At 43.2% G+C, this 23,739-nt stretch overlaps 1 protein-coding gene across 4 annotated transcripts in view; it reads right to left on the reverse strand.

Annotated features, from left to right (window-relative positions):
- Nucleotides 1–3,122: 3,122 nt before the first annotated feature.
- Nucleotides 3,123–23,739, reverse strand: part of LOC126335383 (anoctamin-10) — a 303,559-nt gene continuing 282,942 nt past the window's right edge. For all 4 annotated transcript variants that reach the window (XM_049998605.1, XM_049998603.1, XM_049998602.1 and 1 more), the window contains one exon: nt 3,123–3,406. In XM_049998605.1, coding sequence (XP_049854562.1) covers nt 3,329–3,406 — 78 coding nt within the window. In that variant the 3' untranslated portion in view covers nt 3,123–3,328. The remainder of the gene's footprint in view (nt 3,407–23,739) is intronic.

Raw genomic sequence — 23,739 nt, forward strand, 5'->3', positions numbered from 1 at the left:
CTAGAAGAAGGGATCGGTTGGTAGGACATGTTTTGAGGCATCAAGGGATCACAAATTTAGCATTGGAGGGCAGCGTGGAGGGTAAAAATCGTAGAGGGAGACCGAGAGATGAATACACTAAGCAGATTCAGAAGGATGTAGGTTGCAGTAGGTACTGGGAGATGAAGCAGCTTGCACAGGATAGAGTAGCATGGAGAGCTGCATCAAACCAGTCTCAGGACTGAAGACAAGAACAACAACATGTCTTAAGTGAATGAAAATGAGTAAAGTACATCAATTTCGTGTTCGGCTATCACCCATTACAGTTACTGTTCTAATAGTACATGATTACTAAAAGAAATCCGCTAAATTCCGATTACGCGATAGGTCACGCAATTCTGAAGGCTGTAAATTCAACTAAATACTTAACGATTACAATTACAAATAACCTAAACTGGAACGATCACATAGATAATTTTGTGGGCAGAGCAAACCAAAGACTACGATTCATTGGATAAACACTTAGAAGGTGCAACATGTCAACTGAAGAGACTGCTTACGCCACGCTTGTCCGCCATATTCTGGAGTATTGCTGTGCGGTGTGGGATCCACATCACGTGGGATTGTTGGATGACATCGAAAAAGTTCAAAGAAGGGCGGCTCGTTTCGTACTATCGCGAAATAGAGGAGATAGTGCCACAGATATCATACGTGAACTGGAGTGGCAATCATTAAAACTAAGGCGTTTTTCGTTGCGACGGGATCTTTTCATGTAATTTCAATCACTAGCTTTCTCCTCCGATTGCGAAAATATTATTTTGACACCCACCTACATAGGGAGAGATTATCAACATGATAAAATAAATCAGGGCTCACACAGGCAAATTCAAGTACTCTTTTTTCCCCGTGCGTCGTTCGAGAGTGGAGCGGTATGGAAGTGCCATGTGGCTAGGGCCTCCCATCGGGACACCGTTCGCCTGGTGCAAGTCTTTCGAGTTGACGCCACATCAGCGACTTGCGTGTCGATGGGGATGAAATGATGATGATAACGACAACACAACACCCAGTCCCTGAACGGAGAAAATCTCCGACCCAGCCGCGAATCAAACTGGGGCCGCCGGCCGGGGTGGGCGAGCGGTTCTAGGCGCTTCAGTCTGGAACCGCACGACCGCTACGATCGCAGGTTCAAATCCTACCTCGGGCATGGACGTGTGTGATGTCCTTCGGTTAGTTAGGTTTAAGTAGTTCTACGTTCTAGGGGATTGATAATCGCAGAAGGTAAGTCCCGTAGTGCTCAGAGCCATTTGAACTATTTGAACCCGGGCCGTTAGGTATGACAATCCGTCGCGCTGACCACTCAGCTACCAGGGGCGGACCGTGGCGCGGTAAAGAGACTGCTTGAGGGGGATCATTGAACCCTTTGCCAGGCACTTTATTGTGAATAGAGTAATCACGTAGATGTGGATGTGAATGGTCAATATAGCAGCATTCAGTTTTTGAACAAGATTCTGAACGTGAACATGAAACTTCCCTGACTGCTTACCACCAAGGACTCTGGATTGTACAGACTCACCAATGATATGCCCGTTCTGTTTCTTTCACTGTCACAACCGTCGAGGAAATTACGTCAAGTCTGCATGAGAGTGTTTCAAGAGAATACTGGTACGTCACTCATGACACAAAGTGGAGGTGTATAAATTTCTAAGTCTCCGCTTTGAGGTAGTGGTAACACCATGTATTGATGTTTCTTTTTGGTGAAAAAATATCTTAGAGAAAACATCTAACACCGTGTAAACACTCCGTGTTCTCGAAAGTGCTACTGTGTGAGAAAGGCAGATGTGTGTGTGCAGTGCGACGATGAATGGCCTGGAAATTACTGCTAAATGCAGAAAGGCATGCAGACGTCTATTGGTGAGGGACTAGCGGTCGATCTCCATGTACATATATTTAAAATGTTACTAATTAACACCCTGAAGACCCGACTGGAGATCAATCAGAGCAAATAGCCACAATCATAAAAAGAACTGTGTGTCTGAAGTGCCCTGAAGTCTAACAACCGCACAACAGCAGTAGCAGAAAATGTAAGGCCAGAATAAGACGCAGTGGAACACTCATGAAGTACTTAACGAAACCTTCGTTTGATCTATTCTTGTGTCCATTATTGATGGTTACAACGTGTTAGTGTGTGTGTGTGTGTGTGTGTGTGTGTGTGTGTGTGTGTGTGTGTGTCTTCACATAAGAACGTCCTTCAGACGCACATAATTGTCTGAAGAATCGAACATTGCTATGACGTGGTAAATATTACGAAATCTATTCGCAGTTTGTGAATCTGGATTGACATTAGCCTGTATTTGTGACAGATGAAAATCTGTGCCGGACCGGCTTCGAGTCCCAATCTAGCACAGATTTTCATCTGTTACAAACAAATGACGACAGTTCGGATTCTCGTAATTCTGTTCTTGTGTATTGTTCGTCAGTCTGGTACCCTCACCAAAGAGGATGTACACAATGTGGTGCGCCTCACGAAGTGGTATATTGAGAAAATTCCGAGAACGTACATTCCAAGAAGATTGGGGGTTTCATTTTACTTTCTCACACATACATCATAAGATGTAACCAAGATATGAAATAACAAAAATTTGAGCTCATGAGATGATTTGTGGACAGTCATCGTTCGTGCACACCATTCTGATTGGAACACGAAAGGGAGTCAGTGACCCTCCATCACACAGAGAAAGATGAATTGTGTGATATGAATTTAGATCAAGGTTTCGGAAGACTTCTATCAGGAGGACAGACAATTAATGCCTTTGAAATGGTCAACTGTCACATAATCCTGCTCTTGGCACGGACGCGGCCATGTACACGTATGTAAGTTTTGACTCAGCTGGAAACCCAAACTCGATTTACCCAAGTGTTATACATTTTTGCCACTGTTATTAGCCGAAGTTCAACTTAATGTCAACTGCTTAAGGTGACGTTAATGACCGTGGACTAGTTCGCTACATCAACTGAGCAATGAGAATGCCTAACCATACATTCAGGCATTTTCCACAGCTGGTTCAAGAACAATGCCGGAAGTCGCAGCATTGTTCACGAGATCAAGCTAACGACTAGGAAGGATGGGTAGCAGTAGAAGTGAGTACAAACATAAATATTTATTTTTCAACCAGAGAGGAACAATATCATCAAACGTGTTAATATAAATTAAGTAACAATGTAAAAACGTCAACAAGAGTACAAAAATGAGCACGGCCAAGGCATGACAGGTGGTGGCTGCGGTGACGTCAGAGAGACCGCGGTCGCGGCTGGCGCCTGTAGACTGCTGTAGACTGTAGATCCAGGCTGGCTACTGGCTGCGGTTGTGCGGACCGTGGATGGTGCGGTACTTCCTTGTGAGGGCGTGCCGCCGGGTCTTCAGCATCCTCTGCAACGCACGCAGAAATGCCGAGTCAGTGCTATCAACATTGGCTTATGTACTGTAGCAGATGCTGCTGCTGCTGCTGCTGCTTACTTCTCTAGCTGCTTGTAAATTCATACATCTACACCTCTACATATACATACAAGATCCACAAGCCATTATACGGTGCTTGGCGGAGGCTACTTTGTACCACTAACAGTCATTCCCTTTACTGGTCCACTCGCAAATGGAGCGAATCAAAACTGCTGTCTATACACCTCCGTACAAACTCAGATTCTCTTTATCTCCTCTCCGCGATCCTAATGAGTAACGTATATTTGCGGCAGTAGAATCGTTCAGAATCCAGCCGCAAAAGTCATTTCCCTAAATTATCTCAATACTACTTCCCCCACCCCCTCCAGAGATTCCCATTTGAGTTCACGAAGTATCTCCGTAATACTTGGACCTGCTGTAGCAAATCTAACAGCTTGCCTCTGAACTGCTTCAATGCCTTCCTATAATCCAACCTGTTGCGGGTTCCAAACACTCTAGCACTAATCAAGAATGGGTCACGGTCTAGCTTATAGGAGTTACCCTTTCCTGGAGTTCTTCCAATAAACTGAAGTCGACCATTTTTACGTTAAGTAATGTAAAAACTGAAAATAAAAGATAAAACATTTACCGCATAGGCACTCGACCCCGCAAAGTTCGAATTACCGTTCTGCACTCTTTCCGCTGCACCAAAAGGCCCTACTTACTAAATTCCAAAAAATATGGTTTGTGTAGAGTGTATGAGAATTCTTAGTTGTTAATTGAACTAAATACCTAAGTATTACAATTACAAACAACTTAAATTGGTAGGAACACAGAAAATGTTGTGGGGAAGGCTAACCAAAGACAGCGTTTTATTGGCAGGACACTTAGAAAACTTAACAGACTTACTAAGGAGACTGCTTACATTACGCTTGTCCGTCCTCTTTTAGACTACTGCTGCGCGGTGTGTGATCCTTACCAGATAGGACTGACAGAGTACATCGAAAAAGTTCAAAGTAAGGCAGCACGTTTTGTATTATCGTGAAATATTGGAGAGTGTCACAGAAATGATACAGTATTTGGGCTGGAAATCATTTAAAGAAAGGCATTTTACGTTGTGTCGTAATCTTCTCACGAAATTCCAATCACCAGCTTTCTCCTCCGAATGTGAAAATATTTTGTTGACACCTACGTACGTAGGGAGAAACGATCACCACGATAAAATAAGGGAAATCAGAGCTCGTACGGAAAGATATAGGTGTTCATTCTTTCCGCGCGCTATACGAGATTGGAATAGTACAGAATTGTGAAGATAGTTCGATGAACTCCTCTGCCAGGCACTTTAATGTGATTTGCAGAGTATCCATGTAGATGTAGATGCAGAAGATGAACAGCAGCTAGCTGATTTGGGGAGTGGACCGCACAGCGAGGTTGTCGTTCCCAACGCGTTAAGGAATGATGGGGATGGATGTCGGCCGTGCCCTTTCAAAGGCAAATTTGCCTGAAGCGATTTAGGGAAATCAAAGAAAACCTGAAACAGGATGGCCGGATTCTATCGTCGTCCTCCCGAATGCGAGTCCAGTGTGCTAACCACTGCGCCACCTCGCTCGGTCACCAGCAGCACAGAGGTGTGTAAGCACTCTGTCCATTCGATAATGGAGCGGTCAGAATCTTTAACAGACGGTATGTAACCTAGCTTTCTGCTTCGCCACCCACATTTCTGTAACAATTTGTAGCCCTACTGGCAATAATTCCACTGTAGCTCTTTGTTACAACTGTAATACCTATTTTGAGTTTCACGTATGAAGCAAGCGCTTGCCCGCATACTAGCTCGCTAGGAAACTACTGCCTAGTAGCCCGGCGCATAAACTAAAAAGGGGACCGCACCTAATTGTCTTCACATATTTCGGCCAAATTTAAGGTATACGCAGGGCTTCATAAACAGGTTTAATAGGAACCGCTATCAGTCACCTTGCACTAGTTGTTGGTATTAACCGGAACTGTGACCGAATAAACAATTGAGGGAGGGTTCTTTATTGTTACGTGATTTATTTTGGTCCAAGAGTGGGTCAGTTTGGAGTCACTGCAATTAGCTGCTGTTTTATCAAGAAAGGTACGTGTATAGAAATGTTTTCATATCAACTTTGTAGGAACCGATGTTTAGCGCTTGAATATTTTACTAAGCCATTAATTCAGATTGCTGTTGTCTATTAAGTGTCTGCGGACTCCTGCTGAAGTACCAGGGAAGGCACAACAGACCTCAAGTCTTTGGACTTCCACGGTAAGTGTCTATTTGAATAAAGCCCTCTTGTGTAATCGGGCGCGTCATTTTGTAGCACCAGAAACAACCGTAAAAGAACGTCGACATTCCAACCTACTTTGTACCGGGTCTCGTTAGGAGGATAATAAATAATAATGGCGTGTGACTAGGGCCTCCCGTCGGGTAGACCGTTCGCCTGGTGCAAGTCTTTCGATTTGACGCCACTTCGGCGACTTGCGCGTCAATGGGGATGAAATGATGATGATTAGGACAAAACACAACACCCAGTCCCTGAGCGGAGAAAATCTCCGACCCAGCCGGGAATCGAACCCGGGCCCTTAGGATTCAAAGTATGTCGCGCAGTTCACTTTTTTTCCGGTACTGTTCGTTGCGTTTGGTCTGGGCGGACGTCACAAGACATTCGTTCAAGTTAATCGTTGATTCCTCTACTCATTTTTTTTATTACAGAGGGCGAGCAGCCCTCTGACCGAACACGCTGAGCTACCGTGCCGGCGCCACTCAGCTACTGGGGGCAGACTGTTAAGAGGATAAAACTGTAGGATTCGGGTAATGGGCTTTCCCATTCACCGAATATAGGGGGAAAAATCCTTTTTTGTTCTCAGCAAGCCCATGTACAGAGTTTATCATAATTAACAGCGAAAGCTGACGCGGGAGAAATCACGCGTTAATACAAACAGAAACGTGCGAGTTAGCGTGGCTCCGGAAATGCCCAGTTCGAGATAATTGCGAATATGTGGCTACAGTTGGTCTGAAATGTTAACTTTCCGAGGAAAAAAAAATCACTGCTAATTTGGATCCGAATTTCACCCTTCGCCGACGTTAGAAGGAACACAGTACTGCTTCAGCAAGTTACACGTCACAATTTGCTGTACATTCTTACACGTTATAGGAGATGTCCCAAGTATCTTACTCCCGTTTGGTAAGTTTATTAGACTTCATGAGACACTTATCATCTGCATGAGGCTGGGACACGGGTGTTACCCCGACCACCTATACTGTTTGAAAATCATTGCTTTTGGACACTGATCAGGACGCAGCGGCGGTGGCGGATCTGAATCACGTTATATTGGCGTTTGCCGAGTACTTCGCCTCACAAACGGTTTCTTAAAAAAAAAAAATTGTTTCCGAAGGCCTACCCCCTCTACACATGTATAACTGCTCTACTTTACCGGTTCGATATACGAGTGCACAGGTATTATCTGCTAGCAAAATATTTAAAAGACGCCGGTATGCAGCTTTGACCTTTATACTATGTGGATCTTTTCCTTCCTAACAACAAGCCCGGCTCGAAAACAGGGACATCTGTTTGTGTTTTCACTTTGTAATAATAACTTTCCTTTGTAAACAACGCTGTTATCCAGCTGTGAATTATAATTTGCAGTGGATATCGTTCTCCTCCGAAATCAGGCCAGTTCGAAACCTTGGTTGTAATTTTGTAATTTTCTTTTTTTTTAATTTATATAACGAACTTATCTTTGTACTTCACACTATTCCCATTGTTCTGTGGTGAATATTGCACTAATGTTAACCTGGCACTGTTTTAACTATTGCTGGCTGTCCGGTTTTCATCTTTTAGTGTTTTTATTTTACATTAAGAACTTACGTTTGTACATATAATTTTTTATATATTGTTCTACTGCGGATATTGCCGTTATGTTAACATGCCACTTCCGTAACTACTGTTAACCAAAGCCCAACAAATAAAGAACAAAAATATTACATTTTGCATGCAATAGCGAACTCGTCTACGCAGTAACGGAAGAATTATTTCAGACAATCGCGGATCATCTGGTAAAACTTCACAAGACGCACACTGCAGCTCCAGTTCAACCGTATAAACGGTAGCGATACTTTTTGAGATAATTCCAGAAATAAAAGCCCAGAGCAGCCACTTGCAGGCCGGTGTGCAGTCTCACATCAGCAGCAAAATGTGCCGGTGCTACCTCATGCATCTGCCACAGTCCTCACCCACGGGCCATGGGGGACATTTGAGCCCAATTAGATTTGGACTTGATAGAAAAGTTTACCGTTCGCACACTCGTCCATTGCGCTAACTAGGAGAAGATTGCATAATCAAGTCACTGCCGACTTTTAACGACATATTCGCAGTTATCTCGCAACCGGCTCATTCGCGTAGCCGTGTCTACTGGAACGTTTTTATGCTCGTATCGCACACTTTCAATTGACGTTGTTAATTATGATATACCTTCTACACCGTATATCAGCGGAAAAATGCTCCTATCGGGGCACAAAAAATGCGAATATGTTCGTGTCTTTTAAAAAGACTGACTGAAAAGTGGGATACCAGCTGACTCATTTTACTTACCTCACACCCTTCAAAAATTTTCTCGAAATTTTTAAATGCGAAAATATTCGCGCTTTTTTTTTTTAACAAGCAACTCATCTCAAACTCCCTTAAGGTCCCCAGACTGTAACTCATTCACACCCACTACTCCATCATTGTAAGTCGCTCGTATCCATCCACTTCCAGTGGACCTTTCTCACCACTCATTCAGCTCAACTCACTGTTATGATGGCTTTGTGTCTGTCATTGTCTCCGATGTCGCATCCACAGTCCCCTTCATTCTGTCCTACTACTACATCTCCTGCCACTATCATTGTCTACCTCTTGCTCTCTTACTACTGCTATCTCATTTCTTTCATACTACTTCAGCTCTGTTCTCACTGTCTTTTCCTCATTGTCATTATCATAGACTGCCTCTCACCCACTTCCACTTTCTCCTTTTGATTATTTCCCTCCCTCACCCCTCCCCCCTTTGACACCGACTCATTCGCTCTTTTCCTAGCACTGTTCTGTCACTGGAAACTATGCTCCATTGAGACTGTGTCCCTCTCTTTCACATTGCCATTGTCTCATTCCCTCTTTCTATGACACAACCACTGATTACTATCTTCCAGTATTTATTACTTTTCAGTCTCTCTGCCACAGCCACTGTCTTCTGTCCCAGCATGAAAAAGTTCAGCCGGCAGAAAGAGGCCTGCGGTTCTAGGCGCTACAGTCTGGAGCCAAGCGACCGCTACGGTCGCAGGTTCGAATGCTGCCTCGAGCATGGATGTGTGTGATGTCCTCATGTTAGTTAGGTTTCATTATTTCTAAGTTCTAGGCGACTGATGACCTCAGAAGCTAAGTCGCATTGTGCTAAGAGCCTTTTGAACCATTTGAAGAAGTTTAAATACGTACACATGCTAGAATTTTTGGAAAAAATTTTGAATGTGCTGGAGAAAGTAGAATGAGGCAGTAGTCAGTAGCATATTCGCTTTTTTGTGCTCCAATAGCACCATTTTTCCGCTGGGTCTTTCACTGCTGCAGCAGGGCATGTAATTCATATGAAAGGAAATGTTTTGGTCAGCAAAATTTAGATAGCTTACTTATATAACACTGAAATAACGCAAAACTAATTTTACAACACAGACCAGATTTTACGTGCAAAAAAAATTCGCATGTGCTTCAGTACCACATGGTGTTTCCACATGGTATTTCTCCGTGCTATGTCACTTTGTAAACTGTGTTTTCGCCTCACACTGTATGTTACGTGTGTATTCTACGTGTACAAGTAGGGTGACTTTAAACCTCTGTATCTCGAAAATGGGTAGAGATATGAAGAAAATTTTCAAGGCTGTTCGAGATCGAGATCTTAGGATAACATCGTAAAAATTAGAGCTATTTGCTGTGCATATACATATTAGATAAGCATGCTGTCGAATGCATATTGATAGGGAACGTGATCAGAATGCTTCAGTTTTGTCGTGTTGAAGACTATTAGAAAAGTCGGTCGGAAATTCGATTTTGCTTTCAAACTGTTTTGGTGGCACAGAACGACACAGCCTAATACTCAAAAGAATTGTTTTCCAATATTTGACGTTGTACAAGAAAATTTGCCTCCAGCTACGATCTTTGTGGGGCCTAATTTGTTTTGGATTGTATGTTGCCTTCGTCAAGAGACAATTCAGAAGCATTGTTTCAATCTCAAAGCATTTCCGTCTTCAAAATTTTACTTTACAGAAAAAAAAGCTTCTACTCCAGCGCGCGGCAGTGCGGGTCTGGTGCTGCCAGCGACACCTCCCGCCATCTCTCGGCGGACACAGGAACCACTTGCTGCGGCACGTGGCTGCGCTGCAGGCAGCGCCCACTGGACGGGGTGTCAGCACGCAGCATACTATGCGAGGCAGGTTCGCCGTGTTGCGTCAAGACAAGACACGTACGGGCATGACGTCAGCTCTCTACTGCCCACACCACCTCGACCCTACTCTACCGTCATATGCGTTACGTGCCGACCGACTCGTGGCTGATGTAAATGGCTATCATTTAGCATTTCTGGTCGTACTGAATGTACTTCAACAGCAGGATTTGTTAAGCATGTTAAGCGTAATAAACTTCAGACACAAGAGATATATTGATAGCTTCACAAATCTGTCCAAGTCGTAATTTTAGCGCGCCGAAAGTAGCCATGTTAATTAATCTAGGATGGGGGAGGCACAACTCTAAAACCGCGGTTTTTGATGTAAATAAGTACGTCAATTTCGAGGCTTCTCATTCCAAAAGGAATAAATTTTACGGGCGACACAAAAATTTGTTACGTCCTAGACAACTGATAGGTATCCAATCAATGTTTTTTATAGGTATATTTGTAAATACAAACTCTATACTCCAGATTTCTGTTGGGGCGGGGGGGAGGGGGGAGGTCGTTAAGTGCCCCCTCTTGCGGATGGTGTGCCGTTAATTATTTACCAACTACTGTACAGACATTGCGAAAGGCAAACTAAAAAGAAAACTGAAGAGACAAATATTTCGCTAATTGTGAAGTAATGGTCAATGCTTAGCTATTTGGATAACATATTGGTATGACGACGAATACCTTCATCACACAGTATAATTTTATTATCTCTGTCTTTTGACAGAATTTGCGCTACCGTCTGCAGCGCTCATGGAAAAATCATCATTTGCTTTGGTTCCTCATGCGCTTCTAGGCATACATATCCTTGCGTTCAAATACGTCACTGCAGAAGTAAAGCAATTCGAAATCCTCGCGTTGTGTGAACTCTGCACGACTTCAGCCAAATGTATGACTTCTGCGGAAATGAAATCTCTATGAAATCAACGAATATACAATACTTACTATAACTGCTGCATAATTTACCAACTTTTTCATCACAATACCTTTTCCACAGTATTTGCAACCTTTATAGTTTCGCACATTCAACAAGGCACAATTTTATTTTCGATGTCCATGATGGTGAGCTCCCGGCAGTCCTATCTATGCAGCTTTCATCTATGCGTTTTAATTATTCTTCCATACACATCAGTGTTAAAATTTGTTTTGCGACGTCCTTTTTTCTGTTGCCCAAAGAAGGTAACTGTATTTACGATACGTTTATACGCCTTCATCCTTTCTTTCACGAAAGTATTTTACACTACTGCCCATTAAAATTGCTACACTACGAATATGACGTGCTACAGAAGCGAAATTTAAGCGACAGGAAGATGATGCTGTGATACGCAAATAATTAGCTTTCCAGAGCATTCATTCACACAAGGTTGGCGCCGGTGGCGACACCTACAACGTGCTGACATGAGGAAAGTTTCCAACCGATTTCTCATCCACAAGCAGCAGTTGACAGGCGTTACCTGGTGTAACGATGTTGGGAGGCCTCGTGTAAGCAGGAGAAATGCGTACCATCAAGGTTCTGACTTTGATAAAGGTCTGATTGTAGCCTATCGCGATTGCGGTTTATGGTATCGCGACATTGCTGCTCGCGTTGGTCGAGATCCAATGACTGTTAGCAGAATACGGAATCGGTGTGTTCAGGAGGGTAATACGGAACGCCGTGCTGGATCCCAACGGCCTCGTATCACTAGCAGTCGAGATGACAGCCATCTTATCCGCATGGCTGTAACGGATCGTGCAGCCACGTCTCGATCCCGAGTCAACAGAGGGGGACGTTTGCAAGGCAACAACCATCTGCACGAACAGTTCGGGCGACGTTTGCAGCAACATGGACTATCAGCTCTGAGACCATGGCCGCGGTTACCCTTGACGCTGCATCACAGACAGGAGCGCCTGCGATGGTCTACTCAACGACGAACCTGGGTGCACGAATGGCAAAACGTTATTTTTTCGGAAGAATCCAGGTTCTGTTTACAGCATCATGATGGTCGCATCCGTGTTTGGCGACATCGCGGTGAACGCACATTGGAAGCGTGTATTCGTCATCGCCATATTGGCGTATCATCCGGCGTGATGTTATGGGGTGCCATTGGTTACACGTCTGTCACCTGTTGTTTGCACTGACGGCACTTTGAACAGTGGACGTTACATTTCAGATTTGTTACGACCCGTGGCTCTACCCTTCATCTGATCCCTACGAAACCCTACATTTCAGCAGGATAATGCACAACCCGATTTCAGGTCCTGTGCGGGCCTTTCTAAATACAGAAAATGTTCGACTGTTGCCCTGTCCAGTACATTCTCCAGATCTCTCACCAACTGAAAACGTCTGGTCAATGGTGGCCAAGAAGCTGGCTCGTCACAATACGCCAGTCACCACTCTTGATGAACTGTGGTATAGTGTTGAAGCTGCATGGGCAGCTGTACCTGTACAAGCCATCCAAGCTCTGTTTGAGTTAATACCTAGGCGTACGAAGGCCTTTATTACGGCAAGAGGTGGTTGTTCTGGGTACGGATTTCTCAGGATCTATGCACCCAAATTGCGTGAAAATGTAATCACTTGTCAGTTCTAGTATAATATATTTTTCCAATGAATACCCGTGTACAATGTGCATTTCTTCTTGGTGCAGCAATTTTAATGGCCAGTAGTGTATTATGTTCCAATATTGCAACCAACAGCTTCAGATTGAGTAAATTTCCAACTTCGTAGTTTATTCATTTTCTTTACATACTCACACTTGGTAACCGTGAAGAATTTTTGGAGCTACTAATAGCGCTTTACTTGGAATGCTGTATTCCAATATTTTTTCTTAATGAGAGTGGACCATTTGTGCTTATAATGTCAAATTTTCTACAGGCGGTTCATTACCAAATAACACGTTATATTTTCACCGCACTTCGTGTGTTGGAGAAAGCAATTTTTCAAAGTCTGTAGTAATTAAGAATCTAGTAACAAAGTAATGCAACACGAATTTGTACTGGAGGTTCTATACTAGATAGCTGACTGTTGGCTAACTCTGATGGACCACAGAGATTAAAACTAGGAACCGATTTGAGTCTCGGATTACGATCTTTGCCTTTTCCGGGCAACGGAAGTCGTAATAAGATATTGGATTTTTAATTTTAGCGCCTTACGCTATTTAATAGTTCCGAATGACTAATCAATAAAGATTTTTAAGGCCTTCGTCTCCACTTGTTAACGAATTTCCTGATAGCTTCTGTGCCGAGTTCTTTGGCCGACGTTTGATGAATTTGCCGATCTGAGATATTCTTTTATCGCAGGTATTTATCTCAGAGCGGAAAGGAGAGAAAGGATCTACTTGCAATGTCGGGAATATACCGTATACCGTATACCGCATACATGTGGAAACTTCTACGCTGAAGTGACTAGACGATCAAGCTATACGAGGATCGCTAAACATTAGCGATATTCAGAAAGAGATTTCCACTCTGCAGCCGAGTGTGCACTGATATAAAACTTTCTGGCAGATTAAAACTGTGTGCCTTTAGCGGGCAAGGTCCCGAGTTCGAGTCTCGGTCTGGCACACAGTTTTAATCTGCCAGAAAGTTGTTTTATCAGCGCACTCTCCGCTGCAGAGTGAAAATCTCATTCTGGAAACATCCCCCAGGCCGTTGGCTAAGCCATGACTTCGCAGCATCCCTTCTTTCAGGTGTGCTAGTTCTGCAAGGTTCGCAGGAGAGCTTTGTAAGGTTTGGAAGGTAGGAGACGAGGTACTGGATGAAGTAAAGCTGTGAGGACGGGGCGTGAGTCGTGTGGGTAGCTTAGTTGGTAGAGCACTTGCCCGCGAATGGCGAAGGTCCCGAGTTCGAGTCTCGGCCCGGCACACAGTTTTAATCTGCCAGAAAGTTTCATATGCGGTATTGCAGGTTGGAGCAGGTGGAGAAATCGGCCGTGGCGGAGCACGCGCTGTGAGAGACCGACCACGTAGTAAGATTCGCCGATACGGATGTTCTTGCTGCAGAGCCGTTACAACCACTTGGTCAGAGTAGCTATAGAAATACACAAACAGGACAACAGTTTCAACAAGAAAGAAGAAGCCTCAGGGTGAACGGATCCTGGATTCCCGTGCTGCAGCGAACGAAGACTGCAAGTAGCAAGGGGAGAGCCGCAATGTTTATGACCACGGAAAAGCCCTTGGACGTTGGCGCGCCAGGTGCACACAATCTGCTTCCGCGAGCTCAACTCCAGTCCACCACCAGCAGTGGAGGGTGAAGCTTTGGCAATGCCAGCGACTCTCGCTGGCGAAGCGTCAGAGGAATCAAACTAACGTCTGCCCAAGAACCCGAGGCAGAAGGCAGCAAGCAAGTTGTCAGAGAAAAAAGAAAAACACTCAACTGTGGCTTTGTTTCAATCTCTTTACTTTTTCTTTCAGCGCCAACGCCTTTTGTGGAATTCTCTCTTCGTTTGCACTTTTAACTCTTTCAGGAAAGATTTATCTTAGTATATTTTTCAGACCCGCTGCTGAATGTTTGGGTAATTGCTACATGGGCTTTTTCGTGGAACACATGTATTCAAATGCTGACTCATAAATTCGGTTTTGTGAGAAATATCAAGAGTCTTATGTCACACTGGACATGAAGTAAGCTGTTCTGAGAAAGACTTATTCTGAAAATTTTGCCTGATGTAACTGAAAAGAAATATTTTTAATCATCGCTGATGAACTGTAAGCATCAACGAGACATCTGGTAGAGTATCATGCTTCGTTTGCATTTCATTTAGTAAAATACTGAAAAGAGCCTACTTATAGCCCAAGTCGTTTCGCAGTTGAGTATCGCCGGCCGGTGTGGACGAGCGGTCCTAGGCGCTTCAGTCTGGAGCCGCGCGACCGCTGCGGTCGCAGGTTCGAATCCTGCCTCGGGCATGGATGTGTGTCATATCCTTAGGTTAGTTAGGTTTAAGTAGTTCTAAGTTCTAAGGGACTGATGACTTGAGATGTTAAGTCCCATAGTGTTCAGAGCCATCTGAACCATTTCTAAGTTTAGTATCTGTCTTCTTGAACACAATCTCAAAGTGACATCATGCCGCCAGACACATTGAATAACTTGCCTAAACATTGATATTGGGCCTATGTTGTAACTTCTTCGTGTCAAACGCTCATGCACCCCTGTCAAGGACGCGCACCCTCATTATATCCCTTGTTTGGCAATTATAAGCGTTAAAATTCATCCGATGTCTCCTTGTCGCTCTTCTGTTCCTACTCCTCGAACTCGTATTCACTGACACATAAAGAGGAAAGATATTCTAGAATATTCGTACTAGCAGTTTGTTTGTGTCTGTTTATCGAACGAAGTCAAAAACTATGTTTGCACTTCGGGCATAACGAAGAGAGAAACGTAATTTGGTGAGGCAAGACGCTATTTTAACATCGCTATGCATCGGAAATCAAAAAGGAAGTCAGATATTCAAAAAAAATCGATATGCTAATAAAAACGGAATAAAGCCCTTAAAAAGTAAGTTTTTACTAGCATTTCATGAATTTTTATTGCCTACCTTGTTTCTTTTTCAGTTTGCTTCCGTAAGAATGTTGATTCGTGAGCCATAAGAAAGGATAGCAATTGTAAGATGAAATTTATGCTGAACACTGATGCCACATTCTCAAAACAGCCCCTAGAAATCTGTAGGAGAAGTTATTTGAGATGATGCACAGAGCATCATTCTGGCAACCGACAAGCATGCGCTCGAGCTGAAGCAAAGATTTGCCAAAGTCCCTGATGTAGATGAAGTGACGACAAAAAGATCATTTATTACCATTTAAAAACAAAATACAGTTTTCTTTTTAATTTATTGCCTTTCGGAACTTCCCCATTCAGCCAGATAATCACAGGAAACGTCATATTACAATTCATTTTGATAATTCACGAGACAGACATTATTTAAGTCGTATCCTGGTGGATGTAACAAAAATATACAGTTCTCGTCTCTATTTATGTAAAACGTTTGTTTTCTATTTAATAAACTTTGGCTGAAACATCGCAGATGTGCATTCTCACTAAAAAAAAAAAATCGAAGTTTACTGAATGAGTCACTTAAGTGTGTTGCTGTAGGCACCTATTTTAGCATTCTTTTCGTCTAAAATGTAGTATCTTCTTAATCACACTTCTGCACTTAAAAAGTCTTACAGCTTTCAAGGGGGTTGTTTTCAGGATGAGGCGTCAGTGTTCGGTATAAATTTCATCTCACAATTGCTATCCTTTCTTACAGCTCGAGAATCAACGTCGTTATGGAAGCAAAAGGAAAACGAAACAAGCTATGCAAGAAAAAAATTCTTGAGAGGCTAGTAAAAACTGTTTTTTTTTTATTGATTTACTCTGTTCTTATCAGCATATACTAATTTTTTCCTTGAATATCTTACTCCCTGTTTGATTTCCGATGCATAACGATGTTACAATAGACCGAGGCTGTTAATTGGAGTACCCCTTGTACCTTTGTTCTGATAGTTCTGCCATGTATGCCTCTAAAAAATCGTTTACAGACGGCTCTCACCAGTAAGTTCAGTCAGATATCTGACATACGGAACGCTGTGTCGCAGCAGCTGACAAGCAGTGTAACTGTCGTGTATGTTTCGTGCTGGGACGGCTAACTCACCTCGCGGACTCAAAAAGTATATTGCAATTCGCTGCAAACCCGAAATGAGAGTAAAAACAACAACCAAATACAGGAAATTATACGCAAGCTTGAAATGATAAGTGGAGATAAGAGTATACACACGCGACAGCTGTTTGTAATTCTCCTGTTTTTGATGTAGTACGTTGTAGCATTTATGTTTATAACGATTACAGGATTCGTTCAAATTTCGAACATCCTTAGAGACACTGTAGGTATTTAACAACCAGTCAGTTTTGTATGCTGTGCGCATCCTCCTTAAGGAGAGTAGGAAGTCAAACGGACTGACTTGGAGCAGGAGAGGCACCAGAGGACATTTTAATTTCCACTGTCTATACTTTTACAAGTAAATTCATAAAAATTTGTCAGCATGATCAGGAAGGATTCAGGATTCACACTCGTAGCAGCGGAAGTTCAAAAACATAATAAAATAATATATTTCTACATGTGAAATTTCATCATTTATTCACTTACTATTGGCTGCAATTGTTGTTATAGGTTCACTTTTCTTCATAAGTAAGAGAGACTGTTCGATGAACTTTGCACAGCATACAAACCATACTTACAGGTGTCAAACTCTAGAATATATTTAATTTATGAAAAAAATGAATGAGCTGTTACGTTTTAAACTATGTTTAGAAAAAATCAAACTTTTGTAGTTAATTATCTCAATTTTTATCACAGTTTTTAATAGATTTGGAAAAGTCTAGAGTTTCATACACCTGTAAGTATGGTTTGTATGCTGTGCAAAATTCATCAAAGAATCTCCCTTACTTGTGAAGAAAACCGTATTATAGCAACAAATGCAGCCGACAGTAAGTGAAAAAATTATGAAATTTAGTATCTAAAAAAATGCATTTTGTTGGCAAAGTTTTATGCATTTATTTGTAAAAGTATAGACAGTAGAAAATAAAACGTGCTGAGGTGCCTCTCCTGCTCCAAGACGGCCCGTTTGACGTCCTACCCCCCTTAATTCACTAATATGTTTACTGAGAAAGGAAAAAAATGGTTCAAATGGTTCTGAGCACTATGGGACTCAACTTCGGAGGTCATTAGTCCCCTAGAACGTAGCACTAGTTAAACCTAAATAACCTAGGGACATCACACACATCCATGCCCGAGGCAGGATCCGAACCTGCGACCGTAGCGGTCTCGCGGTTCCAGACTGCAGCGCCCAGAACCGCTCGGCCACTTCGGCCGGCTAACACTTCAGCAGCAGCTGTATATAAACTGCTGTAGCTCATAAGAAAAACGCCTTTACATGCTGCACATAAAGTTTTTTTTGCTTTTTAATTTAATTTGTGCATCCAACACGTTTCGCCTTAGTTATGAGGCATCTTCAGTGTGTCCTTCAATATTATATGCCGTCTGCACGTACAGGTTATCGTATACACAGACAGGTCATAGATTTAAAACAAATCACTGAAATTTTACAACAACATCGGAAAGTACTTACAATTCAGCGTCTGATTTATTACTTGTTAGCCAACAGCTCCTCCCCCCCATGAACCATGGACCTTGCCGTTGGTGGGGAGGCTTGCGTGCCTCAGCGATACAGATAGCCGTACCGTAGGTGCAACCACAACGGAGGGGTATCTGTTGAGAGGCCAGACAAACGTGTGGTTCCTAAAAAGGGGCAGCAGCCTATTCAGTAGATGCAGGGGCAACAGTCTGGATGATTGACTGATCTGGCGTTGTAACGATAACCAAAACGGCCTTGCTGTGCTGGTATACTGCGAACGGCTGAAAGCAAGGGGAAACTACGGCCGTAATTTTTCCCGATGCCATGCAGCTTTACTGTATGATTAAATGATGAATGCGTCCTCTTGGGTAAAATATTCTTGAGGTAAAATAGTCCCCCATTCGGATATCCGGGCGGGGACTACTCAGGAGGATGTCGTTATCAGGAGAAAGAAAACTGGCGTTCTACGGATCGGAGAGTGGAATGTCAGAACCCTTAATCGGGCAGGTAGGTTAGAAAATTTAAAAAGGGAAATGGATAGGTTAAAGTTAGATATAGTGGGAATTAGTGAAGTTCGGTGGCAGGAGGAACAAGACTTTTGGCCAGGTGACTAAAGGGTTATAAACACAAAATCAAAGAGGGGTAATGCAGTAGTAGGTTTAATAAAGAATAGGAAAATAGGAATGCAGGTAAGCTACTGCAAACAGCATAGTGAACGCATTACTGTGGCCAAGATAGATACGAAGCCCACACCTACTACAGGAGTACAAAGTTTATATGCCAACTAGCTCTGCAGATGACGAAGAAATTAAAGGAATGTATTATCAAATAAAAGAAATTATCCAGATAGTGAAGGGTGACGAAAATTTAATAGTCATGGGTGACTGGAATTCGGTAGTACGAAAAGGGAGAGAAGGAAACGTAGTAGGTGAATATGGACTGGGGCAAAGAAATGAAACAGGAAGCCGCCTGGTAGAATTTTGCACAGAGCACACCTTAATTATAGCTAACACTTGGTTCAAGAACCATAAAAGAAGGCTGTATACATGGATGAAGCCTGGAGATACTGACAGGTTTCAGATAGATTATATAACAGTAAGACAGAGATTTAGGAACCAGGTTTTAAATTTTAAGACATTTCCAGGAGCAGATGTGGACTCTCACCACAATCTATTGGTTATGACCTGTAGATTAAAACTGAAGAAACTGCAAAAAGGTGGGAATTTAAGGAGATGGGACCTGGATAAACTGAAAGAACCAGAGGTTGTACAGAGTTTCAGGGAGAGCATAAGGGAACACTTGACAGGAATGGGGGAAAGAAATACAGTAGAAGACGAACAGGTAGCTCTGAGGGATGAAGTAGTGAAGGCACCAGAGGATCAAGTAGGTAAAACGACGAAGGCTAGTAGAAATCCTTGGGTGCCAGATGAAATATTGAATTTAATTGATGAAAGGAGAAAATATAAAAATGCAGTAAATGAAGCAGGCAAAAAGGAATACAGACGTCTCAAAAATGAGACCGACAGGAAGTGCAAAATGGCTAAACAGGGATGGCTAAAGGACAAATGTAAGGATGTAGAGGCTTATCTCACTAGGGGTAAATTAGATACTGCCTACAGGAAAATTAAAGAGATCTTTGGAGATAAGAGAACTACTTGTATGAACATCAAGAGCTCAGATGGAAACCCAGTTCTAAGCAAAGAAGGGAAAGCAGAAAGGTGGAAGGAGTATGTAGAGGGTCTATATAAGGCCGATATACTTGAGGACAATATTATGGAAATGGAAGAGGATGTAGATGAAGATGAAATGGGAGATACGATACTGCGTGAAGAGTTTGACAGACCACTGAAAGATCTGAGTCGAAACAAGGCCCCCGGAGTAGACAACATTCCATTGGAACTACTGACGGCCTTGGGAGAGCCAGTCCTGACAAAATTCCACCATCTGGTGAGCAAGATGTATGAGACAGGCGAAATACCCTCAGACTTCAAGAAGAATATAACAATTCCAATCCCAAAGAAAGCAGGTGCTGACAGATGTGAAAATTACCCAACTGTCAGTTTAACAAGTCACAGCTGCAAAATGCTGACGCAAATTCTTTACAGACGAATGGTAAAACTAGTTGAAGCCGACCTTGGGGAAGATCAGATTGGCTTCCATAGAAATGTTTGAACACGTAAGGCAATACTGTCCCCACGACTTATCTTAGAAGCTAGATTAAGGAAGGGCAAACCTACGTTTCTAGCATTTGTAGACTTAGAGAAAGCTTTTGACAATGTTGACTGGAATACTCTCTTTCAAATTCTGAAGATAGCAGGGGTAAAATACAGGGAGCGAAAGGCTGTTTACAATTTGTACAGGAATCAGATGGCAGTTATAAGAGTCGAGGGACATGAAAGGGAAGCAGTGGTTGGGAAGGGAGTGAGACAGGGTTGTAGTCTCTCCCCGATGTTATACAATCTGTATATTGAGCAAGCAGTGAAGGAAACAAAAGAAAAATTCGGAGTAGGTATTAAAATCCATGGAGAAGAAATAAAAATGTTGAGGTTCGCCGATGACATCGTAATTCTGTCAGAGACAGCAAAGGACTTGGAAGAGCAGTTGAATGGAATGGACAGTGTCTTGAAAGGAGGATATAAAATGAACATCAACAAAAGCAAAACGAGGACAATGGAATGTAGTCGAACAATGTCGGGTGATGCTGAGGGAATTAGATTAGGAAATGAGACACTTAAAATAGTAAAGGAGTTTTGCTATTTGGGGAGCAAAATAACTGATGATGGCCGAAGTAGAGAGGATATAAAATGTAGACCGGCAATGGCAAGGACAGCGTTTCTGAAGAAGAGAAATTTGTTAACATCGAGTATTAGATTTAAGTGTCAGGAAGTCATTTCTGAAAGTATTTGTATGGAGTGTAGCCATGTATGGAAGTGAAACATGGACGATAAATAGTGTGGACAAGAAGAGAATAGAAGCTTTTGAAATGTGGTGCTACAGAAGAATGCTGAAGATTAGATAGGTAGATCACATAACTAATGAGGAAGTATTGAATAGGATTGGGGAGAAGAGAAGTTTGTGGCACAACTTGACCAGAAGAAGGGATCGGTTGGTTGGACATGTTGTGAGGCATCAAGGGATCACCAATTTAGAATTAGAGGGCAGCGTGGTGGGTAAAAATCGTAGAGGGAGACCAAGAGATGACTAAGCAGATTCAGAAGGATGTAAGTTGCAGTAGGTACTGGGAGATGAGGAAGCTTGCACAAGATAGAGTAGCATGGAGAGCTGCATCAAACCAGTCTCAGGACTGAAGACCACCACCACCACCACCACCACCACCACCACAACAACAACAACAACAACAACACCCAACAGCTTTTTCTCCTGGGGCAAACTGGCTGAACGTTTGCAGTTTTCCTTGAAATCACTGTGTTAAAAATGTAGCACTATAACAACCGTTTTCTGAGTCTTAAGTGTCATTCGTTTCTGTAAGCGTTGCCAACTTTCTCAGGTCTTGCTTCCAACTGTTTTTTCTTCGACTGTGTGTGCTAATGTAACTCCTGTGTGTGCGTGCGTTTGTGTTTCTCTCTGTGTACCTCGGTCTTTTTTCACATTTCTTACATTTTTTACTGTTATTTTCTTTTTCCCTTATATATTTGGGAGAGAAACGTTAGTTATGAACATGTATTGGCATTATATGATCAGTGTACACACACACACACACACACACACACACACACACACACACACACACAAAATCACACACCTTACATCAGAACACCTAACTGTAGTCAAAGGAAAAAACAATTGAAAGCAAAACCTGAGAAAGTTGGCAATACGTACTGAAAATGGTAATTGATGTGCAGTATTTCGAAGACAGTTACCACAAGGCAAACTGCAAACGTCCAACCAGTTTGCCACATGAGAGAAAGTTGCCTGGCTTACATATAGTGAATCAGACACTGATTATAAATACTTGCCGATTTTATTACAAAAACTTCAATGGACTGTTTTAAATCTCTAACTTGTATGTGTGAAAGATAACTTTAAAGTACGAACGAAGAAAACGTGTAATATTTCAGACACTCACTTGTAATTAAGGTGACACGCGTCTGGGTGCACAAGTTAAAAAAAAAAAAAACGAAAACTTACTGTCCAGCATGCAAGAGGTGTGTTTCTTTTCAACTAGTGCAATTTGCTTCCATACTAATGCTCGCTCACAAACTGTTTGAGATGGAGCTGTATTTACCGACAGCAGCGTTTGAAGCCGACGACCACTGACAGGCGTGACACTCATTTCCTGTCCCTGTAAATCAGGATCTTTTTACGACCGCTGCTCAAAATGCCATGTTACACGAGTGTGAGTGGCACACCATTGCTTGTAGACGTGTGGACAGTCCGCACAATACCAACAAAGGTCGAAAGGTGAGGTGTAGTCAAGGCCACATGGAAACACGTAAGCTCGTCTCTGGTATTGTTTCACGTCTCCCAGTCGACCCATGTGACTGCGGTGATTCGATACAGTTGACTGGCGCACGTACCACTTCACCGCCATGACATGCGTCAGCAGTGGAGGTTCACATGACCGTTCGTTAGGAGTTCCGCACCATCCACAGCGCTCCTGCGCGACCACTGTGCTGTGTGGTGGTGGTGGTGGTGGTGGTTGTTAGTGATTAACGTCCCGTCGACAACGAGGTCATTAGAGACGGAGCGCAAGCTCGGGTTAGGGAAGGATTGGGAAGGAAATCGGCCGTGCCCTTTCAAAGGAACCATCCCGGCATTTGCCTGAAGCGATTTAGGGAAATCACGGAAAACCTAAATCAGGATGGGATTGAACCGTCGTCCTCCCGAATGCGAGTCCAGTGTGCTGTGCTATGTGTGTGTGTGTGTGGGGGGGGGGGGGGGGGTGTTTGAAGCGTGCTCATCAGCGCCCAAACGCATAGAAACAGGAACACATGCGGAGAAAGGAAGATGGACAGCGAACAAGGAGAACGGATAGAAGACACAGACCTGACGCAGTTCCAAATCTTCACATACAGATGCAAAACAAGAGAAGAAACGCACTAAAAAGGAAAGGAAACACAAGGAAAAGAGAACAAAAACGAAGTGAAACAAGTAGGTAACCGTGACTGGTGGACCTCTTACCTAAAACCTGGGTGAGCCAGACACCCAGCAGCACATTAAAATCCTCTCCCTAAAATCCGAGGCAGCAAATTGGACAGCACACAAAACCGTAAGACCTGAACCACAGTCGTTGCGTCGTCTTGCAAAATAGAGGGCAAATCCGGTGGCAAGGAAACCACCGCCCTCTGGTCAGAGAAAATAAGAGTCAAGTAAAATGTGGCGGACAGTGATCTGGACGCCACAAGCACTGCAGATTGGGGGGTCCTCCCGCCGGAGTAGAATACCATGCAGCGAGTGAGGAGAACCTCATCCCGCCTGCATGACTGGTAGGACGTACGCCAAAGCCGCGTGGTGGCCTTTACCAGACGCAACTTATTTTCACCGACTGCCAGACACTCCTCTTCCCATTGATGCATAACACGAAAACGCAAAAGGGAGGTAACAGCATGGAGGAGGACGCCACATTCAACAACGTGAGGGAGGGAACATGCACCTTTGGCAGCCACATCCGCCAGTTCGTTTCCCCTAATACCCACGTGCCCCGGCACCCAGCAGAAAGAAACCTCCTTCCCCAGCCGTTGCAGGTGGAGTAGGACATCATGTTCTGGACGACCGTATCCGCTGGGTAGAAGTGTTGCATGGTCTGAAGGG

The sequence above is a fragment of the Schistocerca gregaria genome, chromosome 2 (assembly GCF_023897955.1).
Source record: "Schistocerca gregaria isolate iqSchGreg1 chromosome 2, iqSchGreg1.2, whole genome shotgun sequence".
In the NCBI taxonomy this organism is placed as follows: domain Eukaryota; kingdom Metazoa; phylum Arthropoda; class Insecta; order Orthoptera; family Acrididae; genus Schistocerca; species Schistocerca gregaria.